Source organism: Sceloporus undulatus, chromosome 6, assembly GCF_019175285.1.
Source record: "Sceloporus undulatus isolate JIND9_A2432 ecotype Alabama chromosome 6, SceUnd_v1.1, whole genome shotgun sequence".
NCBI lineage: Eukaryota > Metazoa > Chordata > Lepidosauria > Squamata > Phrynosomatidae > Sceloporus > Sceloporus undulatus.
Window position 1 is genome coordinate 123,570,357 of NC_056527.1, and position 25,836 is coordinate 123,596,192.

At 40.9% G+C, this 25,836-nt stretch overlaps 1 protein-coding gene across 1 annotated transcript in view; it reads left to right on the forward strand.

Moving 5' to 3' along the window:
• NSD3 (nuclear receptor binding SET domain protein 3) overlaps positions 1–16,226 on the forward strand; it is a 55,139-nt gene extending 38,913 nt beyond the window's left edge. Inside the window, 11 exon segments of the mRNA XM_042473326.1 lie at positions 1,538–1,687; positions 5,212–5,374; positions 6,453–6,537; positions 6,539–6,656; positions 7,553–7,665; positions 9,003–9,272; positions 9,387–9,503; positions 10,766–10,907; positions 11,877–11,983; positions 12,472–12,676; positions 13,212–16,226. Of these exon segments, the coding sequence (XP_042329260.1) occupies positions 1,538–1,687; positions 5,212–5,374; positions 6,453–6,537; positions 6,539–6,656; positions 7,553–7,665; positions 9,003–9,272; positions 9,387–9,503; positions 10,766–10,907; positions 11,877–11,983; positions 12,472–12,676; positions 13,212–13,453 (1,712 nt within the window). The 3' untranslated portion in view covers positions 13,454–16,226.
• Positions 16,227–25,836: the final 9,610 nt, after the last annotated feature.

The following is a 25,836-nucleotide window of genomic DNA, read 5'->3' on the forward strand; positions in this document are numbered from 1 at the left end:
GATATCCAAGAACCTTGCTGCCAGCCCTTTCCATCTATTTACTTCCTGTTCAGCATTGAGCATGTTCAAATTTTATACTCTGGACCACAGAAGTTTCCTTTTCTAAAGTAGAAAGATAGTGTATTTGTGCATTCTGATTCCATGCAGTGTTTGTGGGCTGGCTATTTATACGGACCATACTTTGAACTGGGGGTAGTGGTTTGAATGCTGGACTGTGACTGTGGGAGGCCAGGGTTCAAATCCCCACTCAGTCATGGAAACCATTTGGGTGATCTTGGGCAAATCATTCTTTCTCAGCCTCAGAGAGAGGCACTAGTAAAGATCCTCTGAATAAATCTCGCCAAGAAAATCCTGTGATAGGTTCACCTTAGGGCCTTGTCACAAGAAGTGACTTGAAAGGCACACAACAACGAGAAGAAGAAAGTGGAGGAAAGGTTTGTAGCATCAGGAGGGTGGGGTAGGACACCTTTTCAATACATGTTAACTAAGCCTTAGAACACACACACACACAAAAAAAAACATCACACTAAAATATGAACTACTGAGCAATATCAAATACTGTGTCTCTGCAGGTAGAACAGTGAAATCAACCAGAAATGGGAAGGGTAATTTCTCTCTTCACTGCAGCTTCCTGCACACCCTCAAAAGTCACTTTATTCCTTTAAAACATTTGTATTTGAAGGCTTTCCCCCTTGATTGCTGGAGACTGGTAAAAATTGAATGAGAAAACCTGCATTCCAGTGCTAACTGAAGTAAATGCTCAACTTGATGAGAGGCTAGGGTCAGAGGCCTTGCCTACATTGTGGGCAGAAGATAATTTCTGATGCCGGTTTACTTTTATGTGTTTGATCATGATATCGTCCTGACATGCCATTTCCCCTACCCCAGTTCTTGTAGTAATGAGTCAGGAATAGACATGTTCAAATAAACACAGCGCAGTCTCAATCAGATGGTTTCTTCCATCGGTAAAAGAAGGCAGGTTGAAGTTTTTCCCCATTATGTAGCAGATGAACACACCGATGTTTCAGGAGTTGCATTGCACAACAGAAAAACCAACCAACAAGTCATGTGAAGTTCTCTCTAGGTGATACATACCCTTTCTTTGGCATATGCAATAGTCAGGATGTAGTTTTAAGTTCCTAATTCCTGTTGTTGATGTTCCACATTTAGATACCTCTCCTTTTTTCCGTAATGAAAGCTAATAGGGAAACTTTCACAGATGCCTTTTAATCAAGTGTGCTATATTTATAATAAGAGTACCAGTGAAATCAGGTTTTGGATCTAGCTCTTTTGTTTTGTTTTTACTCTTCTATACTTAGGCATGGATACCATCTTGCTCAACATAACCTCTCAGTAGACATAGAAACTTTTTTCTCTCACCTTTTGTTTCTCTTCATCACATCACTTTTCTTTTTATACTTAAGCCATAAGTAAAATATGCATAGTAGGTGTTTAATTTAGTTTTATTTTAATTTTTTCCTTACGGAATCATGGGTAGTTTCATTGCAACTCATTTCTTTCTGTTTGTTTCGTATAGGGCTGATAGTGCAGGATCATTCAGACCCCCTGTTCAGTTCATATGCCAATAAGTCCCACTACCTACTGAATGAATCAAATCGTGCTGAGTTGATGAAATTACCTATGATTCCTCCTTCTTCGTCAGCTTCCAAAAAGAAATGTGAGAAAGGTAACCAAAATAGCTTCTTTCTCTTTTTTAATTTTCTTTCACTTTTCCTGCTTTTACTTTCTTTTTGTTTGCTTCTTAATAAATCAAGCTCTGTATGCTCATCTAGCACCTCCTTGTTGCACTTCGTAAGCTTCACTCATTGCTTTTTTTGTGAGTGTATATTCATGTTGGCAAAAAATAATGCAAAAGGGCTTAAAATAATTGCTAAATTCCACTCAAGTATTTAGTCATACTTTGTCAGCCAGTCCCATAGGCTTCCCTAACTTGTGAGGTACAGCTACATCTTTACAGACTATGTTGTGTTTCTGTGTTGCATGTATGTATAATACCTATTAACCATGCTAAAAAAGTTCAATATCCATTTCAACTGATTTAAGATTCCCTTTATGTGGAATCCCTACCCTGTTTTGGAGCCAGAATGGGATTGTCTGTGGGTTCCAAGTATGGGAACCAGTGACTCTAGCAGGAAACTACCCAGATAGCATCCATGGTATGTGTGATTGCAGGGGCAACTTTACAAGAAGGCTGTCATATATATAAAGTGAGCCTTGATGTTTCATTTCAGTAGTAGTCCCTACCTGGCAAGAGTTCATATTTCTCAGCTGTCTTTCTCTGTAGACCAGCTTTAGCTCCTGTTTTTGTATATCTTAGTCTCCAGGCTTCCCAATGGGAAGACTACATTTTAATGTTGTATTGTAGGGGTGATAAAAGTGTGGTCATCAACCCCCTTCTATAGCACCTTTAATCTCCCTAGCACCTGAACATTGTTTTTAAAAAGCAAAAGAGTGCAAAATGCCTCTAGACAGAAAATTGCATCTCCTGGAGTGGTGAGTTACCTTGAAACCCTCCTGATCCTCCCCCAACAGAAAATCAACCTCCCCAAAATGTTATAAGTAAATTTAAGGGCCCTCCTAGGCACTCAATTCCTCTGATGATTAGTTGAAATGGCATGGTATGGCCCACTGTGGGTCTACAAGGGCAAAACTGTGGCTCTTTGCATCTACCACAGTTGCCCACCCCTGTTTTATTGCTGTGTTGGTTCTTCCTGAGACAGATGCCCTTTGGCTATTGAACTGTTAAATCCCCAGGGATTTCCTTCCAATGGCTTGTAGCCCCACACTGGTCTTAATGGATATGGCATAACAGAATGTGTATATTCCACATGCCTGATTCCTTTGTCTCCTCCTTCCATGAAACCCTGCCTCTTGTAGGAGTAACCTGAGTCAGTAGATTGTGAACTTTGGCCTTCCAGACATTTTGAATTTCAGTTTGCATAAACCCCAGGCAGCATGGCCAGTGCTCAGGGATTCTGGTGCTGAAGTCCAAAATATCTGGAAACTGAAGATTCAGAACAGCTGTACTAAGGAGTCATTTGCAGAAAGCAGTTAGGTAGCAAGAAAACGATGCATATAGAAAGGAAAGCTTTGGAAGAAACCTGGTCTTCTATGACACCATTAGATAGCACTGTAGAGTCATCACTGCTGGTTGTGTGTGTGTATGTGTGGATGCTTGTGGAACTGACTGTCGTTCCTTGCAGATGTAAATTTCTGCAAATTCAGAATGGCTTTTTCCTTAATTTTTGAGGCTCAACAAAGACGATAAAAGTGCCATTTCAGAACTGTTCATAAGACAGCATTGTACGACAGTCTTTAAACTCAAATGATTCCCAGAAAGTTACTCCAGCTTTGGAACTATTAAGGGTTGAGTGAGCGGTTGTGGGAAGCCTAGGAAGAATGGGAACCTATCTGTCATCACCCCATTGAGTGCAGCTGCCTTCACTTCCACTTGATGGAAAGCGTCAGCATCTGTTTAAGACAGATTTGATGACAATGAAGACTATCTGACAAAGGGAAACTCATGTACAGTTTCTATATTCGTTTTTGGAGAGGGTCCAGTTTACTGCATGATGCATGTAGATGTTAAGCATACATGACATCTGTTGTGAGAACCTCTGGTGGTGTTGCTTTCCCAAGTCCCTGTGGGCTTTACACTTATGGAGCCTTAACCAAGCTAGACATTTTTTATCTATTCAGTTTGGAAAGGAAGCATATCCTCACTTGAGTATTTTGAACTCTCAAAATGTGTGTAGAACTGGTACCCTTACTAGTCTACATGAAGTGGATTATTTACCATGTTGCTTTACTTAGGTGGGTCTCCGTCATTTGAGACAAACAGAATTATTTTGAGCCCTCTTTCCTGCTTAGTTTCAGCGAATCTCACTAATGCATTGTAAGAGTCACGTTTCCTTGCTTAGCACTGAATTTTTTGTGTGATTATGTTTATTTGGTTTTTTTTGCTTTAGTTTTCACATCTTCTGGCATTTTACCATGTTTGGGCTTTGTTTCAATGACTGGGGCTGTATTTCCTCTGAAGTAGTGTTTATGCTTTCAAGAATTAATTGTCGGATTTTGAAATGAAAGGGAAATTCAATCATTAAGCCTTTATTGCATTTCACAACAGAGGAAATATGGTAATGGTTTTGTTGTTGTTGTATTAAACGTTTTGAACTCTGTTACAACCAGTTTTTAAAGTCTATAGGTAGACAAGATTTTCTGATGGCTATTTGGAAAAATAATAATCCAAATTTCTTTTAGATTTTAAAAAAAAAGAATTTAAAGGCTGTTTTAAGTGATTTTCCCTGCAGGAGTTAAATGCTCTAATCTTTTTATATGTAATTTTGCTAAGATGCTTTCAATGCACAATACAGATATTCGAAGGAAAGTGAAATAATAGTCCCCACACCCAGCTACAAGTTAACCTTTCATATAAAGATTTAACAATTGTGAAATCACTGTCTTGATGCAAAAGGCAGATATAATGTTCCTCATCTCTTAACTCCACTTGCACACTCTGGTTTGAAGTTTACTGTAGTTATCAGTGTAACATTAAAATGTGATTCACTCTGAAAAAGAAACTACTGTACTGCATGTGTGTCAGGAGTGTACAAGTGACCATAGCCTGATCTATGTTTAAGAGATTGGGAACTGTTGCATCTGTTTAGACCACTTGAGAGTAGGAAAACTCTATTTTAAACAGTTGACAAAGATTTGGGACCTTAAAATTCTGGAACTCCTTTTTCTTGTTCCATTATTTTTGAAGCAGAAAAAAATTGATCAACCTATAGGCTGCATTTACCTACTAACTGACTGCTAAGGGATCTGATCACGGCAATGCAGGGTTAAAACAGATTTGATGACATTCAAGACTATCTGAGAAAGGGAAAATCTTGTGCAATTTTTGTAACCACTTTTTTGGGGGGGAAACTGGGTTCAATTTACCAACTTGACTATCTTACCCAAAATTCTTAAATTCACATCATTAATTGGCTTAGGAGTTGTGTCTGACTAGTCTTGTACATATTCGTGTGTGTTCTAATCCAGCATTGCAACTTTGACTAGATCCTTTATGCTATTTGTACTTGGTAATCCTGAAAATACTACAGTTTTTAAAAAAGGAGAGACAAAGAAACATGTATTCCACCAGATGCCTTTAACTATAAAGTGAGCAATGTTGTTTGTTTAAAGGTGGGAAACTGTTGTGCTGTGAATCATGTCCTGCATCCTTCCATCCGGAATGTCTTAACATAGAGATGCCAAATGGCTCCAGCTCCTGGAATTGCAATGACTGTAAAGCTGGCAAGAAGCTACGATACAAGCAGATTGTTTGGGTCAAACTTGGAAATTACAGGCAAGTTGCAGCTAAGAACAAAAATAATGTTAGTTATCACACATGTATCTGTTACTACTATTGGAGTTGGATCCTCAGTCCTCTTCCATGGATAGAAGAGACCTTTCAGTGTGCAAAAGGGATTCTAATCCACTTGAAGCTTCCACTGGAGGGAGGAAGCAATCCTGACTGCTTCTTTCTTCCTTTAGGGAGAGATGCAGAGGATATTCTTCCTTGTAGCAGTTTTAGTATACCTTTTACCCCAGAACACTCAGTGGGACACAGAAAGAGGTTCCCTCTGCCATTTTATCTTCACAGTAACCTTTAGGGGTAGAGGTTATGCTCTGAGAAAATGAGATTGACCCAAGAACATAGAGGAGGCAGCATGACTGGTTACAAATCAGAATTAAGTTCTCGGTATCCTTTTCATACTTGCCCACTATGCAGGCATTAAGTGATTGTAAAACACAAAGTCCTTCTTAACTGGCCAGTGAATGGCTAGAATTGTACAGGAAAAGGGGTTCCTTTAAGATAAGCTTCCCAAGCTATTTAGGAATTTGAACTGTGTTTGGAAATGGATCAAATACCAATTAAGTTGCTATAAAATACAATACGAGCAAGAAGTGACCAGAATAATAAGTAAAACTTCTTCCAGTGATTACTAACTTCTGTCGACTTACTGGGTGATTCAAAAAGAAGGGTGCAAAAAGTAATGCTCTTTTTAATTTAGCACCATTCATTTTGAATCACCCTATATTTGCAAGACTGAGTTACAGCCTTCTATCTGTATTTGCTGAGGTTCACTGTAGGTTGCCTCAGTTGGGTAGAGTCCTCTACAGGCCCATCAAAATGAATGGAACTTTTAACCACCAAAGCTTGGTGGCTACCTCCTGAGTGGTAAGTAGTTTCTTTGTGCAAGGAATATACTCAAGGCATTACCTATATTTAAACACACCCCCCCCCCCAAAGAGCATCTTCTACCAAGCAACTTTACTAGCATGGAGATAGATTAAGAGCTGAAAATTTAAACAAGTTGATTTTAATCCACAAATTTCTGTCTGATGTTCTGCTTCTCTTGGTTTCTTTCCATTATTTTTAGGTGGTGGCCAGCTGAGATCTGCAATCCCAGGTCTGTTCCTCTCAACATACAGGGCCTCAAACATGATATCGGGGACTTCCCAGTTTTTTTTCTTTGGTTCACATGACTACTATTGGGTACACCAGGGCAGAGTATTCCCTTATGTTGAAGGAGACAAAAGCTTTGCTGAGGGGCAAACTAATATTAACAAGACCTTCAAGAAAGGTAAAATTGAACACAATTTCTAGTGGTTTCATGACAAAAGCTCCACATTTTTCTTGTGCCTCCGTGACTGAATAATTGCATGGAAATGATGTTTTGTGTCCTGTGTGAAGCTCCATTTAATCTGACTCTCTATCAGTTAAAATGTTTCCATCTCTTAAATATTTCCAATATTTTCCATGTGAGCAATATCTTTCAGGTAGCAATCTAGTAGAACACATGGTGAAATGTTATACTTCATGCCACAACATTTAATTGATGCGATCATTAATTAGCTCAATTATTTAAAAGTTTTCCCCCCGTAATTGTCAGGCAGCAGATTTTTTTAAAAACAATTTAAATACAGAGATCCTTGAAAAAAGTTGTGAATGTTAGGTCCTATCTGTGGTAAATGTATACTTCTTACATGTTCCATGATAGGTGCTTCAGGTTAAAAATACCTTTCCTTTAAAACTAGTTTATATTTGTACAGTTTTATGTGCATCAATACAATGAAATAATAGATTATAAATCACTAAGGCCTGTTCCAGACTGCCAAAATAAAGCTGCTCCGGGTCTCTTTGGAGATATGCTATTTAAGTGATGCATGGGTTCTAAGAGTCCGGAGGTCGCGCCAAAGCCACACTCCGTTCCTAAGCACTGGAGTGCAGCTTTGGTGCAGCTTCCGAATTCTTAGGATGCATGCATCATTTAAACAGCATACCTCCAAAGAGACCCCAGAGCAGCTTTATTTTGGCAGTCTGTAACAAGCCTAAGATTTCTTTAATGGGGTGACATTCCTAGTTACAAGATTGCTTAAAACTGTTTTGTTGTACCTCACCGGGTCTTATCTGTATGTCAAGTACTCCGACAGGTTCTAACACTAACTCCTTCACCTATTTTGGACTCCTTTCATGCAGCACTTGAAGAAGCAGCAAAACGCTTCCAGGAACTGAAAGCACAAAGAGAAAGCAAAGAAGCACTTGAAATTGAGAGGAATTCCAGAAAGCCACCACCCTATAAACATATTAAGGTGAGTCCTCCTCTCTGGCTCTTTTTTTTTTCATGCTGGATGTTTTAAGCACACAGTGCAGAATCCTTTCTGCAGTGGGGTGCTTTTTGCCATTCTTGGTAAAATACCTGACAAAGGGATCCAGACTGTTACGCTCCCATAGTGCTAAATGCTATATAATACTAAACAAGGTCATCAGAACTGACTATTAATCTGCCTTTTCTTAGCAGTTCCAAAATCGTATATTATCCATCTTGGATCCTGGGACAAAAGCAGGATATAAATTCAATAAATAAAAAATGGTCTCATGTGGATTTTAAAAGAAGTACTACTCACATGTCAGAATGACTTTATTTTAAAACATGCTTGTTCAGCAAAATCAGATGCATAGGGTTCTGTTTTAAAATTGGAAGTCGTGCTTCCTTGTTTTCTATCTTAATTCCTTAAAGTAAGATCATCTAGTTGAACCCTTCTCATAACAAAATCTGTGACTCCTTTTATTGATCTGTCAGTGACAGCAACATCAACTGATGGTTTACATATGTGAAAGAGACTTTATTGGAAAATAGGAAGCTCCTTTATTCATTTTTGGTTGTCCATCTAGCCTGGTATTGTCTGTTCTAAGTGGATGCATCTCTCTGACAGATGTGCAGGCATGCATTAAGAGCAAAACAGGGTGAAATGAGGGAAAATTGATTGATCTGCCTCAACAGTTCCCTCCAGCATGTTAAAAAACTACAATCCTATAAGTCTGCCAAAATGGAAATTAGAACAAAAGCAGAGACTGGCAAAAAGAAGCTTTCAGGTGGTCTCTAGAATGTTCAACATGTTTTGATTATTTACACAAGGCTTACCTGATACGGTTGTTTCGTGTCAGGTATGCATATTGTTAGTTCAGTAAAAAGGTTGTTGAAATATGTTGAGCTATTTTTCCCTTTCTTTAGTACTATACCTATACTTTCCATGCTATTTTTGCCTCTGGTATCAGATTTTCTGTTAAAGAAGGAACACCCAGGAACACACCTACTTTCTTAACTGAGGAATACCTGTATTTCCTAGTACCTGTTTCTTTTGACAGTTTATTGATACTTCCCATAAGTGCCTCTTAGTAAAGCCAGTGGGGCTATGGAATTGTAGTCCAAAACATATGAAGAGCTAAAATGTCCCCATCCTTGCTTTCGATGTTCTCTGTGCAAGGCGTATCCTGACCATACAAAAGCCATAGTTTCATGTCACCTTAAAGATAGTATTTGTCAATGGAGGGTTGAGGGAAGTGGTGGTGTCGGTGCCTCTGTTAGCAAACCCTGCTCATTTGGAAATACAGATTTTTAATCATTTCTTTGTCCTCTCTTCCACAGTCCAATAAAGTAGTAGGGAAGGTTCAGATTCAAGTGGCGGACTTATCAGAAATCCCTCGGTGTAACTGTAAGCCAACCGATGAGAATCCTTGCGGCCTGGAATCCGAGTGTCTAAATCGAATGCTGCAGTATGAGTGCCATCCGCAAGTTTGTCCCGCGGGAGAACGGTGTCAAAACCAGTCTTTCACCAAAAGACTCTATCCAGAAGCAGAAATTATAAAAACTGACCGGCGTGGTTGGGGCCTCAGGACAAAGCGGAACATTAAAAAGGTACAATTTAGGATACTGTACATAATGGGTATTTTTTAAAAAAATATAGTGCTTGTTTTTAAATGGTCAGCAAGAAGCAAAATAGCAATTTACATTTCTTTCTGTTTCTTTCAGGGTGAATTTGTCAATGAATATGTGGGTGAATTAATTGATGAAGAAGAATGCAGATTGCGAATCAAACGTGCCCATGAGAACAGCGTGACTAATTTTTATATGTTAACTGTTACAAAGGTAAAAGGAGAACATTCTACTAAGGGCAGACAAAGCAGCCTGTTTTGATTTCTCTGATCAGTGTCTAGTTTTCCAACATTAACTTTGGGAAAGTGTGTGAAAGTTTAATTCAGTTCATTCTAATTTTAAGCATATTTATAACCTTGTATTTGGTTCATCTTAAATTCAATTTGTCTTGACCACTAAGTGTTTTTAAAGCACCAGATTTCATATGGTAGAAGAAAACAGCTACAGTATGTATTTCATCTGTTGAGCAAATTCCTTCTGTAAATACTGACTCAAACTGTTTTCTCCTTAAACTCTGTTTCCAGACAAAACGAATGTTATCTACAATTAATTTATTTAATTTATGTACAGTGCGCTCACGCCATACGCGGGCGCGCCATACGCAGACTTGAGCGTATGCACTTAAGCTGCGGCGCGCGCGCGGGGCGGAAGGGGTGGCGCATCCCATTCAATTGAATGGGCGCATGCACTCGTTGCGCCCTGTGCGCGCCTGCACCGCCGCGCACAAGCCCCATTGTTTCCAATGGGGCTCGAGCATAGGCGGAATTCGCCTTACGCGGCTGGATCCGGAACAGATCCCCAGTGTAAGGCGAGGACGCACTGTACATGATAATTTAACTACATTGTAAAAGAGTCAGTGTGGTGTAGTGGGTTGCACATTAAACTGTGGCTCATGAGAACTGAGTTCAAATCCCAGCTCAGCCAGGGAAACCCACTGGGTGCCCTTAGGCAAGTCACTCTTTCAGCTTCAGAAGAAGGCAAAGGCAAAACCCCTCTGAATAAATAGTGCCAAGAAGATCCTGGGATAGATTCACTTTAGGATTGTCACAAGTCAGAAACAACTTGATGTCTCACAATAACAACAACAGTACTGTATAGTGAAATACTATGTAAAGGGATCCTGTAGCACCTTTACGACTGAGAGAAAATTGGTAGCATAAGTTTTCATAGACTTAAGTCTCCTTTATCAGATGCAAAGTAGACTTAAGTCTACCAAGTTTATGCTACCAACTTTGTCTCAAAGATGCTACATGATCGCTTTGCATACTGATCCAGACTAACACAGCTATGTCTGAATGGTGAAATAGATTTGCATAAACTTAAGTGTCTAGTAACATAGAATTTGTCAGAAATATTGTAACACTAGACTCTTGTTAACACTGCAGTAAAGTAAGTATTGTCGCTCTATAAGAGCAGCACTTCTCTTCTAGATATTGGATAAGTCACTAACTGTATTCTCTTTGATCTTATTGAAGGACCGCATAATAGACGCTGGCCCAAAAGGGAATTATTCTCGCTTTATGAACCACAGCTGCAACCCCAACTGTGAAACCCAGAAATGGACAGTGAACGGAGACGTCCGGGTTGGGCTTTTTGCTGTGCGTGATATTCCTGCAGGTAAAAGTGTCTTCTGTGTTTCCTCTTTTCTTTTCCAAGTCTGGTCTGTATTGTCATCCTTCTTTGATGTACTGCGTATTTGAAGTCTTTTTCTTTATAAATGGGTGCCCATAATGTTAAAACAAATTTATAGATTCTGTCTGAAGCATAAGTACTATATTGTTCTTCTTTCTTAAGTTTGCACTTAAATTAATTTGGTTATGCAGGTTATGAGTACAAGAATGTACAAAAACTATGGGTGCCTATTAGCAACTTTGAGAAATACATTCCTTCTGTATGAGAAGGAAGAGTGAATAGTTCATTCAAGTGCCTACCATAATATAGACATACTTTGTCTACAAACAAGGAATTTTGTTTGCTTGTTCATTAAACAATTTCAAACACACCTTGTATCAACAGATAAGAGAGCGGGATTCCTTCAGCAATTCAAAAGATTCCAAAACAAATACTGTAAAACAAAGAAAGCACTTTAGAAACAGTTTAACAATTGAAACTGTTAAACAATTGTTCCTGCTAGTTACTGAACATTTAGGAGAGCAGCCATTTAATCTGAGGCTGTGGAGCTAGTCTCTGGTTTCTATAACATGAAGTATGTGCAGGACAATATATTCCAGGGAAAACCCAATGTGTTACATGCCTCAGAATCACATTATTGGTTGAGAGGCTTGGAGGAGAGACAGCTTCTGATGCTGCTGTAGAAATGAAGGCAGGGAATGGAAAAGCCAACATCTGGATCTCACAAGCCACTAGACCAAATCTGTTAGGAAGAAGCCTGTGACCGAAGCACTTTTCTTGACCTTGGCAAGCAAGGTTGTAGGCATGTATTTTGAATTTTTCGCATACTGGACCATTCTTTTCAAGATTTGACCTAAGTTAGGGCACCGGACATTTCTGAAATATAAAAGCAAACGTGCTTGGTACCCTTTCACCAAACATCTGATGTGTAAACTATTTCTTTTGAACTTCCAGGGATGGAGTTAACATTTAACTATAATTTGGATTGCCTGGGGAATGGCAGGACAGAATGCCATTGTGGAGCAGATAACTGCAGTGGGTTCCTTGGAGTGCGGCCAAAGGTTAGTTGTGGAAGCGAAGCAGGGGGAGACTTTCTGGGACTCTGTCAGCAGATGAATGTAATGTTGCATCTGACTCTCCAGACAGTTCCATACATATGCAGTGAGGCTTATTTTGGCAGTTAAATGAGGCCATTCCTCCCTATTATGCTTTGGTGTTAACTTCCCCACACTCTTACATGGGTAGAACTAAACGCATGATGTCTGACTAAAGCAATTTGGGTAATGTACCGTTCCCAATTATTGGATGCCTTTGTCATCAGGCCCAATGCATGAGTCCTTCAAACAGGTGGGGAAGGTATGGCCTCCTGAGCCAGTTAGATTGCAGTTCCCATCAGCCCCTGCCAGCACAACATTAGCCCCTGCCATCCACTTCTACTTTAGGAACAGCAAGAGGAATGGTAGGAGTGGGGGTTGCCATTGGCTTTTCTTTTTCTTAATAGGGTACCTCTAATCTTGTACTGCTGTGACTTTTCCCTCCTATCTACTAGACGGCGTGTGCAACAGCAAATGAAGAGAAAGCAAAAAATGCAAAATTGAAGCAGAAGAAACGGAAGATCAAAACAGAGCAGAAGCAAATGCACGAGGACAACTGTTTCCAGTGTGGAGATGGGGGTGAATTGGTCATGTGTGACAAGAAAGACTGTCCCAAAGCGTACCACCTCCTCTGCCTTAACTTGACACAGCCGCCCTTTGGTAGGTGCAAGAGGCAGTCATTTACAGATTGTTTTAGCAGCCATGAAATTATTTAGGGCATACTTGTTCTAGCTGTTTCTGGTTGAATTTCATTGTGGTCTGGTTGGAAGAAATTAGCTAGGAAACAGTCTGATATTTCTAAAACAAGATATATATGCAGAACCTGCAATATATTGTTACAACGTAGAGGATCCTCTTTAGAGTTTTGACCAACCAGCCCTGTGCTCTTCTGGGATCCTCAGCCCTTCCCTCCAATGTATTTACTATCAGACACTCAACATTTTGCAATGATTGATTATACTAAATTCTCATTGCATTGTTTTTGGTGCCCCCTCCCTCCCCCCAAAAAACACAGTTCAGGCTTTTTTTCCCCCTAAGAATTCTGCAGAGCACAATTGAACAATTGACTTGGAATCTGTGAGGTGGAGTGAGAAGCGCATGAGTCTAAGTAGGTTTGGTCCATCACTTGGCAAGCTATTTGCTTCCTAATACCTGAGCTAACATATTTTCCTCTTTTTGTGTTTGCTGGCTTTAGGGAAATGGGAATGTCCATGGCACCAGTGTGACATCTGTGGCAGCCCTGCTACTTCATTCTGTGAGTTCTGCCCCCATTCTTATTGCAGAGATCATGAAAAGGGAGCCCTCGTGTCCTCAGCATTGGATGGTCGTCCATGCTGCTCTGAACACAATCCCAAGGCGCCGGTGGCACCAGAATATTGGTGTAAGATCAAACGCCGATTGGAACAGCAGAAGCCTGAGGAAGAGGCGAAAGAATGAACTTTCTTCCCTAACCCCCCCAAAACGCAAAACAAAACGAAACACCCCAATCATTGTGAATTGAGATAATGTGCCATGGGACCCTCAGACTTTGTCTTTAGAACTGCCTTCACATAGCTCAAACAGGGACCACCTGATCTGGAGTGGCAGTTAGCAGCCTGTGGTATCAGTGGCCAGATCCATATTAGCCCGCGACCATGTCCTTTGGGCTCCTGAAGAACAGAAAGAAGTGTCTTAGCAACATTTTGTTGTTAGAAGAAGAAACCTTTCTGACATTGGGGAAAAAAAGAGACATCAAGTTTAAAATACGTTCTTTGAGTGTAGAAACCAAACATAGCAAAATATTTATTTATTTAATTTTTAACGGACTTCTGAGAGTTTCTGGTCCTATTACAGTCAGTGTGTTTAAAAGGAAGAGGAGCACCAGCCTGGTATCTATCTGTGTATGTATCTATATCTCCCTCCCCTCAACCGGTCTAGTTTGGAATGAGGAAAAAAGCTGCTCTGCTCACCAGGAGCCTTTCAGATAAAGCATTTTTTTTTGGGGGGGGGGGGGTGAATCAAAAGTGTATTGTGGCACTTGTTAGTGAGATGCCTTCATTCCAGTAACCTTTCTGTGACAAGAATTTTGAGACGGGAAGATGATGTATGTCACTTTACTTTCCAGAGCATGAATGGTGATCTTGATACCAGAAGTTCTCCCACAGGAAACTAGATGCCATCCACTTAAATGTTGAAGTGAATTCTATTTGACACTACATTTCCAGCAACTTCAAAAAGCACCATCCACAGGGAACTTCCTATGTGCAATGTTTGTAATCCCACTTTATTTCAAAGGGGTTTGTGCAGGAGGGACTTTCAGTAGGCTTTGCCCATAATAATGGTAGTGTGAAAAGGCTGTGGAGCAGCATGGGGTTGTCTTGTGTTTTGCTCAGTGTCCTGTTTAATTATGCATATGTCACTTTCCTGCTGCTGTTGAATTTTAGGTTGGTGAAGCAGAGAGGATTAGGAACAGTGCTTTTCTTGCCTGCACAAGCCTTGACCATGCTAAAGGAATCAAAGTGGGGAACTCCTGACTTCACAGCTTGTTTAATTTTTTCCCAATCCTTCCCATAGCTGGGGTTTAGTGAAAACGTACTCATTTGATCATGTGCTGGACAGGATTTTTAACTTTGTCCTGTGGGATCATTCGCCAATATAGGCCCTGGTTATGCTTTATCTTTTAAATTTTAGCAGCTAAAATTGGCCGCCAGTATGTGAGCTTATTTCATGCCACATTTGTCAGTGATTCAATAGCCTTGTATATCCCTGCTCCAAGTTTCTTCTCCCAGAAGAACTGGGATGCTGAGGACGCTGTGCGATCGGCATTTTCATTCTAGGGTCCTATAATTGGTTTGTTGTGCAGTTTTGTCAAATGGAATCTCTTTGTTGAATAAGACCGGTCGGTCTTAGAAAAGAGCGTGCATGTATCGCAGAAACGCTTTTGTTAGTACTTCTTCCCAATGCAACAGTATAGCACTGAAGTGACCGATTTAATTTACACTTACTCCTAATGGGTACTTTTAATCTTGAAACTTTTTTGTATGTGGCTGATTAATAATATCATTGATCTGTGAGACAGTGTACAGACATAGATTTGTCTGTACCAGAAAACATAGTAAGCAGGTATCCTCTTAACCATAGATTTCCTTGCTTAGCTCTTCTGACAAGGCTCTTTTTTCTTGCTTTAAAAATGCTTGTAATCTAAGGGAAAAGAAAATGCAGCTTCTTTTTACCTCATTTGTTTACAAGTTAAAAGAATTACACTACATTTCTTTGAAGCACCTGAAAATGTCCTTTAGTTTCAGTTCAGGGTGGCAATCCCTTTTTGCAACCCACTGAATATTTTGTGGTTTTGTTGCATTTTTCTGACAATATATGTTAGTTGAATGGTACTGAGCCTAAAGGAAGATGCCAAGTACTTGATTAAACTAATGAAGGGGGGGGGATGAAACACTACATTTTTTTAATGTATATTAAAAACTTAGATTTTAGTTTTCTGGTTGTATTGTTTGACAGCTTTTCTCTCTTTAATTCATTTTTTTTTTTGAAAAACACTTTCTTTGTAAAAGAGTTTTGCTCCAATCTAAAATCCCAGAGTGCTCCAAACAGAGCGCAACAGAGTTTATAGAGCTGCTCTGTCTTCTTAAAGCTGGTGGGTATAGGATTGTGCAAATGCTATACACTCCCACACACACACACACACCGGGGAGAGGGGCACTCTTGTGCTTTCTTCCATACACTCCCTTGTCATTTGACAAATCAGAATAGCAAAGCTGTGCCCCATTTTTCTGATGGTGCCATTTTAGATGGCAGAAAGTCAGTTCCAAAAGGCTTGACCGCAGTAGGCAACGGGTACCGTTTAAAGTTATGATGGCATTTTGAATTGTAGCTACTAAATTAACTGTGGATAGAACTAACTGTAAACAAAACAAAACAAAAAAACACCACCCCATCCAATATCAGGTGTATCACATAACCCACACTACTTTAGTACCTTACATTGTATCTTCATCTTCTCAGATTTCCCTACCTTTCTTGACAGAGGTGTACGCTTTCAGCCCCTGCCTTTTTATAGAAGAATAAAGAGATGCCTGTTGTAGTTGATTGGAGCAGCCCTGATGCTTTACAAGAGTGGTACTCAGAAGCATCATCATTACTTACATGTCAGTTGGGTACAAATTTGGAGGGAATTGTGGTGACAAATAATCTGTAAATACATAGAATTAACTGTGGTTCTGATCACTGGGTAGTTGTCCCGCAAAAGGCGAAAGTCCCACCTTGCCAAAGGACAGGCTAATCCTATCCACAGACTAAAATGGACCACATCGCTTTGGACAGTATATATTATTGTTTTGAACTTTGTCCACTTTAAATGTGAAAAGTGGAAGGTTATTCATCAGGCTAAGACATTGCAGAAAATCATGTTTATTTTTTTAAAAAAATATTCATTCATGATGTGAGTTTTATAGCACTTGGTTTAGAAAAATTGATAACAAAATGGAGCAGGAAGGTATATATTTTCCTATTCCAAATGCAGTCACCAATGTGACCGTTTTTGCCCTTTTTCCAATAATCATGGAAAAGACAGTGTTTCATTATAAGCAGTGGCACTTTCTGTTATCTAATATTCCTTGATCTCCCCACCTCCAAATTCTAATGCTTTAGTTGACTTCTCTCTTTAAAACAGACAGTTGAATCAATGGCATTTAGGACAGATGGAAATGAGCCAGTTGAAACCCAGCAGGTCTGAAGACTGGCTTTCAGCACTTGCTTGCAAACGGCCACCCCATCCCCAGCCATGCTCCAGCTCTTCAGCAGAACATATTTTCCTTTCCTTGCTGCTGCTGCTGCTTTCAAAATAAGGTGTAAGATTTTCTTCAACCAGGAAAAGTTTAGAAAATGAAAAACAATCCAGCCACACTTAACTCTAAGTGTAAGTCTCCACTAAAAGTTGCAATCCTCTATACACTGGGGAGTGTGCACTGTTTACCCTAAAGATATGTCTTTGTAAGAAAACATGGATTTAGTGGGACTTGCCTCTGAGTAGGGCTAGTGTTGCAGTGTGTATACACAATACATTTTGTGTACAGCCACTTGGGGCTTGCTTTATCCCCTAGAAACAGCATGTAGCTTGACTGGGAGTAGTCCACTAAACTACAGTACTGCAGCTTGCTATTCTGCTTACCTTTGAATGCTTTCCGTTTAGGATTTCTTCCTTTAGGGCAGTGCTACTCAGAAGTCATGGTGCATGGACCATCAGATTATCAGCTATTAGCTACTGGTTTGCAGAGAGTTTCTAGCAAAGAAAATGGCTGTAACCATTGGGTACAAATGTGGTACTGATCCCTGGCACATGGGTCCCAAACATCTGATAGCATGACGAACACTGCTTTACAGTACAGAAGTCTCTTGGCTGTATTGCTGTGTTACCGTTCACTAGGAGCAAGTGTGGCATAGTGGTTTGAGCATTGGACTATGATTCTGAAGTCCAGGGAATCCCACTGGGTGAATTTGGGCAAGTCACACAGAGAGCCTCAAAAAACCACATGATAGGGTCACCTCATAAATGACTTGAAGGCACTCAACAACAAAGAAGCTCTTGACTGCTTCATAGAAACGTCCACAAGGGTCATCCAGTCCAACCGCCTGCCATGCAGGAATAAATCATTCCTGAAAATTGCACATCCAACCTCTGTTTAGAGACCTCCAAAGGTGGAGAGTCTACCACCCTTTGAGGCAGTCTGTTCCACTGTTGAACAGCCCTGTTGAACCGTAAAGAAGTTCTTTATCATGTTTAAGTGGAATCTTTTTTCCTGTACTTTGAATCCGTTGGTTCATGTTCTAGTCTCTGCAGCAGCAGAAAACAAGCTTCCTCCCTTTTCTTTATGACATCCCTTCAGATATCTAAAGGTAGATATCATGTCTCCTCTCACACTGTAGTTTTGGTCATGACAACAATTTTTATCTGCAGTGTGAAAGCTGAAATAATATGTTTCCGTTTCCAAAAAGACTAGAGAATAATAAAGACCACAATTTTGGTCCTTTAGATTTGTTGCCTGGGTGTCTGCTAAGTGTCTCATGATGAACATTGTCCTGTTTGAAGAGGGATCAAACTGCTTCTGCTACGTATTTCTAGGCCTGCAGCTTTCTTGTGGCATATGGTTTTCACAGTATGTGCGAGCAGTAGAGACTAGAAACACTGCTGGTGTTGAAGGTAGCTCACAAAAGCCACAACCAAGTCTTGGGGAGCATGAGAGGAAGCATAACATCTTATTTATTGGGTTTGTCTCAGGGACAGCCACTTGCGCTGCCACCTGTGCATTGCTTCTTCATTCCTCTCCAGACATGGTTGTGAGTTCAAGCCGTATTATATGAAGACATGAATGTGCTACTATAGGAAATGCCAGAACTTCTGGCAGTTTGCACCAAGTGAAGAATTACGTTTTGTAAAACTAGCGTGTGTGCTGTTGGGTGTGGGAAGGTTAGTTTTCTTAAGTACACACAACAGAAGGTGCACACTTCATACATTATGGCCTGTTCCAGACTGCCAAAATAAAGCTGCTTCGGGTCTCTTTGGAGGTATGCTGTTTAAATGATGCATGGATCCTAAGAGTCCGGAGGTCGCACCAAAGCCATACTCCATTCCTAAGCACTGGAGGGCAGCTTTGGTGCAGCTTCCAGATTCTTCGGATGCATGCATCATTTAAACAGCATACCTCCAAAGAGACCCGAAGCAGCTTTATTTTGGCAGTCTGTAACAGGCCAATATTATAGCAGCCCTTACGTGTGCACCTGTGTACTTAAAAAGGCAGTGTGAGCAACAACACTTTTAAAACTTGTATTAACATGAAGTATAAGGGTTGTATTCTTGGACTCCCTAACATGTACAGGAGGCTTTGGTAACATGTACATTATTAGTATATCATTGGCAATGACCTTCTAAACCATAGGTGACTGTATATACTGAGACGTTATGGGTAAGGTTGGAAGGGGGAGAATGTTTGCCACTGGTACGAATTTAGTCACTTTAACATTGGAACTTCTGCCTCATTGAATTCAGGGTTTAATGTACTTGAAGTACTTTCCATTCTTACTTTACAGCTTGTGTTTTATTTATGCCTTTTATACCACATTCTGAGCGTCTCTTTTTCCCCACCTTACCATGAACTCTGAAATTGATTTCCATTTCTGTCGCACGGTGTGGATGCAAGGTAGATTGAAAGGACTTGGAAAGAGTGTGTGTGTGTTTGTGTGTATGTTTGCTAAAAAGAGCAGTTATAGGATACATCCATAGCACTATGACTTCCCAACATTCTTCTGCTCCCTTCGCACAATTCATGAAGAAATGTTTAGACTTCTCAAAACACTCCCGGATGTCTTGCAGGTAGCTTTAGGGCTAAAGTTGACCAAGTCAGTATCTTATTCCATCCTGCTGTGTGTCAAATATAATGGGCTGAGGTTTTCTGGGTTTTTCTTTCTGGGTTTTGGAGAGGACAAGAGGAGACGAAGCATGAGCAGATGTATAGAAACACCATCAGCTCTGTATGCCATTTCTGTAAGAGGCTTGTGTAGCAACCTCACAGGCTTTATTGACTTGAGTGGAAGATGCCCGGAAGCAGTGCGTGGCGGATTGCATCCTTACATATGCTTTCCATATGTAACTTCTTCAAATCGAGGGGGGGGGAAATAAACTGCCACTTTGCCAAAGCTGTTCCCCAATCCACTGCTTCCATTAGTGGTATTAATGTCAGTTGTACGCGGGAACTGAAGGTGATTTTGTTTCTACCGAGTTCTCCGTCTGCCGTTGGAAAGGTCAGAGCATCTTCAGAACGCCACAGCCGCTGCACCAGACATCCTTAAAAAAACAATTTCACCACCAGAACTGGATGAAAACGTTATATTTGCTTAACATTTGTTCTTGTTGACCTGTATCTAGTTAGTGTCATTCCCCTGTTTTCTGAAGCGAATAACTTGTGTTGCCATTGAAAACCCGAGACCGTAAAATAGCTACGACGACTGGCTAGTAACAAGACTGTGTCTTTTTATTGTTTATAAGGATATGTGCTTATTCTGAGGTTGCTGTTGGGGGGGAAAGAAAAAGGAAAATGAAATCCATTTGTACCCACACATGTGATAATTGCACAAAGGACACCAGTACCAACAATTTGTCTCCATTCCTGTGTACTCTTTATCTGTAACAATGACTTTGTAGAATCGTTATTTCTGTAGACCTTGTTACTATGTACCAAACTTTGTAGATTCTGTGAAATGTTATTTTAACAGATCTCACCAGAGTCTTTAATAGCGAAATCATTGATATTCACTTTAAAAAAACAAATCAATATCTTAGGAGTTTCTCAAATGCAAATAGAAGCTCTCGACACTAACAAGTAGTGTTACTATTCCCGGGGGTGTTCCATGGGGACGTTACTGTATTATGACTCTTGATGTTGCTGCGTAGACTTTGAGACTTAACAACATTTTGGAGGGTTTTGTTGTTTAGCCTATGTTCTCTTGCATAGTGTGAACTCTATAAAGCTTGGTTAACCTGTATATAGATAGCTCATTGTTTACTAGTCATATGGTGTATCTAGAAATTGCCTGTAATATTTTAGCTTCTTATCGAATGTGAGTGATAGTAGGAACATATAATTTTTGTACATTATATTTACTGAGATGTTGCCTTTTTTATTTTACAAATACTTTGGAATTCAGATGTGTTTTTGCTTCTGTGAGAATTAATTTGGAAAGGTTTTTAAAATGACATTCCACTGATTTAAATCTTTGCTTGAGGTCGACTTCAATAAATTGTTCTGAATGTTCCAGTTAAGTATGCGGCTTTATTTCCTTTCTTTCTCTCTTGCTCATTGCAAGCATTAAGGGTGCTTAATATATAAGAATATCTGTGACTGTTTTTCATATTGCAGGTAAGAAACGGAGGAAATCCATACGGGTAAAATGTCAGAACGGTGCCTGTTGTGTCTCAGTCTCTGAAAGTGCAAAGGATATAGTTGTGAACAGTGTAAGTATTGTGAAAAGAAATTAGGGAGACCTTTCACAATACACTTTAACTGCCATGGTGACATCCTATGGGTTTGTTTGGAGTTGCACTAGAGCTCTCTGGTTGTGAAATCTAAATGCCCTTCCATCAATTTCATGTACAGCCCATGTGCTACTCTTCGCTTAATCCTCAGTAGACCAAAAACCTCATTATTTAGAATCAGAAGAAAACATGGGAAGGGAAATTGAAATAGTTAAAAGAGTTCACATACCTTGGCTCAAGCATTGATCAGAATGGAGACCGCAGTCAAGAAATCAGAAGAAGACTGGGAATGGCAAGGGCAACTATGAAAGAGCTAGAAAAGAGCCTAAAGATATACAGCTGAATACTGACGTTAGAATCATCCAAGCCATTATATTCCCCATCGCCATGTATGGATGCAAGAGCTGGACAGCGAAGAAAGCAGGTAAAAGGAAAATCAACTCTAGATGCGGATACTGGAGAAGAGTGCTGAGGATATCATGGGCAGCCAAAAAGACAAATGAGTTTTTGAGCAGATGGAGCCAGAAATCTCCCTGGAAGCCACGATGATCAAATTAATCATGTTGAATACCTGGGCAGGAAAATGGAGGCAGTGATGCACCAAGAGGAATTGGGGTTTGACGGATCCAAATAAGACATTTGTATACGTTTGGCAGCTTTTCTGTTTTAAAATCAGGCAAAGGGACCACATTAAAGGTAATCGCTGCTAACCTAGTTGCCATTTTCTTTGCCTTTTCATCCTTTTGTCCTGTGTGTTTTCTCCTGTGCCTGATCGCCTCCCTGCCCACATTGCAAAAGCACCATTCGCCATAGTTTCCTTCTCATCCACCCATCTTTTAAGGTGAGCACAAACAGTTGTGCCTGCAGGAATTTGGTATGTTCTTTGGAATCGTTTTCCTTCGCTTCATCCTTCACATCCTTTGTTATGTCCCTCTTACCCTCGATTTACTCACAGGTCATATCAAAATCCTTAATTTTGGCCCCAAAACCAGCCCTCCACTTATACATGAGGTCAGCAGTGGATTTTGGATGTTATTGTACCATCCTTTGTTGTGTTTATGTTAGAAATTCTTGAAATGACAGGAGAAGGGGAAAAGAATATCTCAAAAACACTGTTTCCCAGAGGCAACGTGGCCAAAGAGAGAAATGGCCATTGCCTGCAGTGTTGTTGTATGTTGCTGTGTGCCTTCAAGTCCTTTCCAACTCATGGCAACCCTAAGACATCCAGTTCATCTTAACTGACAGCCAAAATATTGGCCTGTGACTCTTAACATCATTATTTTCTTCTCCTCCTCCATGATTTTTAATACCTTTGCATGTTGAAGAACAATCCATTTGAGTTTGCATGGCATGTTTTGTACATTTTCAGTTGGCCCAATAAAGCTGTTTCATGGATTTTGGGTGTTGTATAGCGTTTTGAGTGTTGGTTTATGACTGGGGTTCGAATCCCGGCTCAGCCATGGAACCCACTGAGCAGGTCGCATGCTCTCAGCCTCAGAGGCAAACCTCTGAACAAATCTTGCCAAGAAAACCTCGTGATAGGTTTGCTTTACGGTCACAACGAGTCGGAAAGGACTTGAAGACACACAACAACAAACAACAATTTTGCTGTGTGGCCAACACAGCTACACCGGCTATGTTTGCTAAAGTGACAGAGTCTGACCTGTAGGTGTCACCCACAGTCAAGATGCAATTCAAAAATTCAGTGTGGCAATATCCCTTCCCATGCAAACAAGGACCACTTTTGTACCTAATGCAGCATGTGAAAAGTGCATTTATCTCTCCCTTTTGCTTTCTTTCTGATATTCCTGTTCATCACAACCTTCTCCTTTGGACTACCTGGTTGCTTTCTGGATAAGAAATCTTGCTTCCTTTAAGAACTGAAAAAGAGAAGCATAGGGAGAAGTTTGCAGATGGGGTTATTCCTCCCGCACAGCTTTAGTAAATAGGTCCAACTTGTCCTTTCACGTGCACCTCCTAAATCTTTATTTTCTGCTACAAACCCTGCATCTGTCTTCCAGCTATTTAAAGGAATTTGCTTTGCGATAAGAGAGGAGTGAGGAATGATGCATGGCTTTCCCAACTCCTGGCAACTCAAGCCAACGGGAGCAAGCCAAATCTGTGTAAAGGTGCAAGGTTTAGAATTACATTGAACTCTTCCTCGGAGAGCATTAACGCATCTCTTGTCAGCTTGGATTTGTGAGCAAATGTACTTTTATTAGCACAAACTAATCAAACATATGGTTTATTGGCATTCAGGTATATATGCTTTCAACTCACCTGTTGACCTATGGTGATGCCATTAAGGCAAGAAATACTCTAGAGGCGGTTTTGCCAGTTCCTTCCTCTGAAATACAGCCTGCAGTGTCTGGTATAGTCACCAAACATCATTACTCCAAATGCTTGATTTAGAATGGTCCAAAACACACTGCAAAAATAATCCAGTTTGGCACTGCTTTCACTGCCCTGGCTCAATGCTAGGAAATTCTGGCATCTATAGTTTTGTGAGCTATGTAGTCTTCTCTACCAGAAAGCTCTGGGGCCACAACAAACTATAATTCCCAGGATTCCCTAGGACCAAGCCAGGGCAAAGTGGTGCCAACCTGGATTATTACTGCAGTGTGCATTGGACCAGTGTAATCCTAACTGAAAAAACAGGCACACTGGAGTGGGTTAGCATGAGGCATAAGGCACTTGCAATGGCTCTATGGGCTTTTTGTGCATTAATATTTTTGTGGGTGTGTGATATTTGGGGTTATTGGTCCGTTTGGGTTATATAAGGTAAGCTAAAGTTGATACTATAGTAGAAGTATAACCGGGGTATGTTTATTTGTAAGTTGACTACAGTTTGAATTAAATGTTTTCAGTTGGGGGACGCAAGTTTTATATGTATTGTATGTGTGTGTGCGTTGTGCGTTTTATGTTGGAAGGGTTGTTTTCTGTAGTTGCTTTTATTTTCGTGGGGGCCAACTTTATTTTGGCTAGTCTTAAAAGTGCTACAAGGTCTCTCCATATACTTATTTTCATTGTGTTTTCTTTCTGAGTCTCAAGTGACTCAGGGCTTGTGATGCCTTTTGTTAACCCAAACACACAACACACCATAATAATACAGCAGCAGCAAAGCCAACTCCAAGTGCACAGTTCTCTTTAGCAATGCAAAATTTCATCCATAGCACAGAAAAGGTTTGTTTTTAGGAGGATCAAACCTAGAGAGCACTTTGGCTTGGAAAGCCAAGCTTCCTTCCCTTCACATTTTTGCCTTCTGGAAAGAAAGAAAGAAAGACTCCCTGTTGCCCCCCAGGACTTGCAAAGCCCCTTCCTTCTCCCCTAGAATTGCAGCCCTCTCCTCCCTTTGCTTTCCTTGCTTGCAATGGGAGATCTCTTCCTTTTGGATGATTTGTTTGCAAAGGCTGAGCCTCCTCTTCCTTTCTCCTATTTTCCTGAAAAGGTTCCAGGCTGAGAAGGGAAAGCTTCAGCTCTGTCCTAGAATGCCCTCGCCTTCCTCCTCGCTCGCTGCCTTCCTTTCCTCCTTCCCACCCCCTGGAAGGGTTTCCCAGGATTGCTCTAGATAAACCCACACCAGAAAGAGAAGGAGAAGGACGAGAAGGAGAAGAGATCCAGGCCGATGCGCCCTGCGCTTGCTTGGCAGCCTTTGGAGGAGAGGCTCCTGTTTTTGGACTGGCTGCAAACTTTGCAGGGGAGGGGAGGGGGGGCAAAGCACCTCTCTCTCCCCCCTATTTTCCCCAACCTCCCCCCTCAATGCTTTGCATGCATCTATGCAGCCACCCTAGACACCCCACCTCTCTCCAATATATATATAGACACTGGATGTTCGTTTTTGGAGGGAGGGAGTGGAGAGCATCTTTTGGATAGAGCCAAAAAGTAGGATTCTTTCCTCTGTCTGTCTCTGTCTCTCTCCCTTGCTAGCCCTCCCCACTTCTGGCTGGCCCCCCCCCCTCTCTCCTTTCTTTTGCTAGCCCTCCCCATTTGGCCCCCTATCTATCTATCTATCTATCCATCCATCCATCCATCCATCCATCCATCCATCCATCCATCCATCTCTCCTTTCTTTTGCTAGCCCTCTCCACTTGGCCCCCTATCTATCTATCTATCTATCTATCTATCTATCTATCTATCTATCTATCTATCTGTCATCCCTCTCTCCTTTCTCTTGCCAGCCCCCCACTTCTGACTCTCTCTCTCTCTCTCTCCCTTCTTTCTTTTGCCAATCCTCCTCACTTCTGTCTATCTATCTATTCTCTCTCTCTCCCCCTTCTTCTCCCTTCTTTCTTTTGCCAATCCTCCTCACTTCTGTCTGTCTGTCTCTATCATCTATCTATCTATCTATCTATCTATCTATCTATCTATCTATCTATCTATCTATCTTCGATCTCTCTCTCTCTCTCTTTCCTTCTCTCTCTTTCTCTCTCTCTCTTGCCATCCCTCCCCACTCCTTCCCTCCCCGGGCTCTCCTCCTGGGATCCAGCTTGGAGGGGGCTGAGCTCTGGGGCTTGAACCCGCCTCCGCCAGATCTCATTTCCCTACGAGCCAAAGAAGAAGAAGAGGAGGAGGAGGAAGAAGAGGAGGGGGAGGAAAAGGGGGGAAAGAAAAAGAAGGGGAAAAGAAGAAGAGAGGGAGGGAGGGAGGGAGAGAGAGAGAGAGAGAGAGAGAGGAGTAAGGGGGGGAACCCTCCCACCTCTTTCCATTCCTCTCTTTTCCCCCTCCCCTCCCCTCCCTCTCCCCCTCTCCTGTGGGTGTTTTTCCTTCTTTTCTTTTCTTCTCCCCCCTTTCCTTTCCT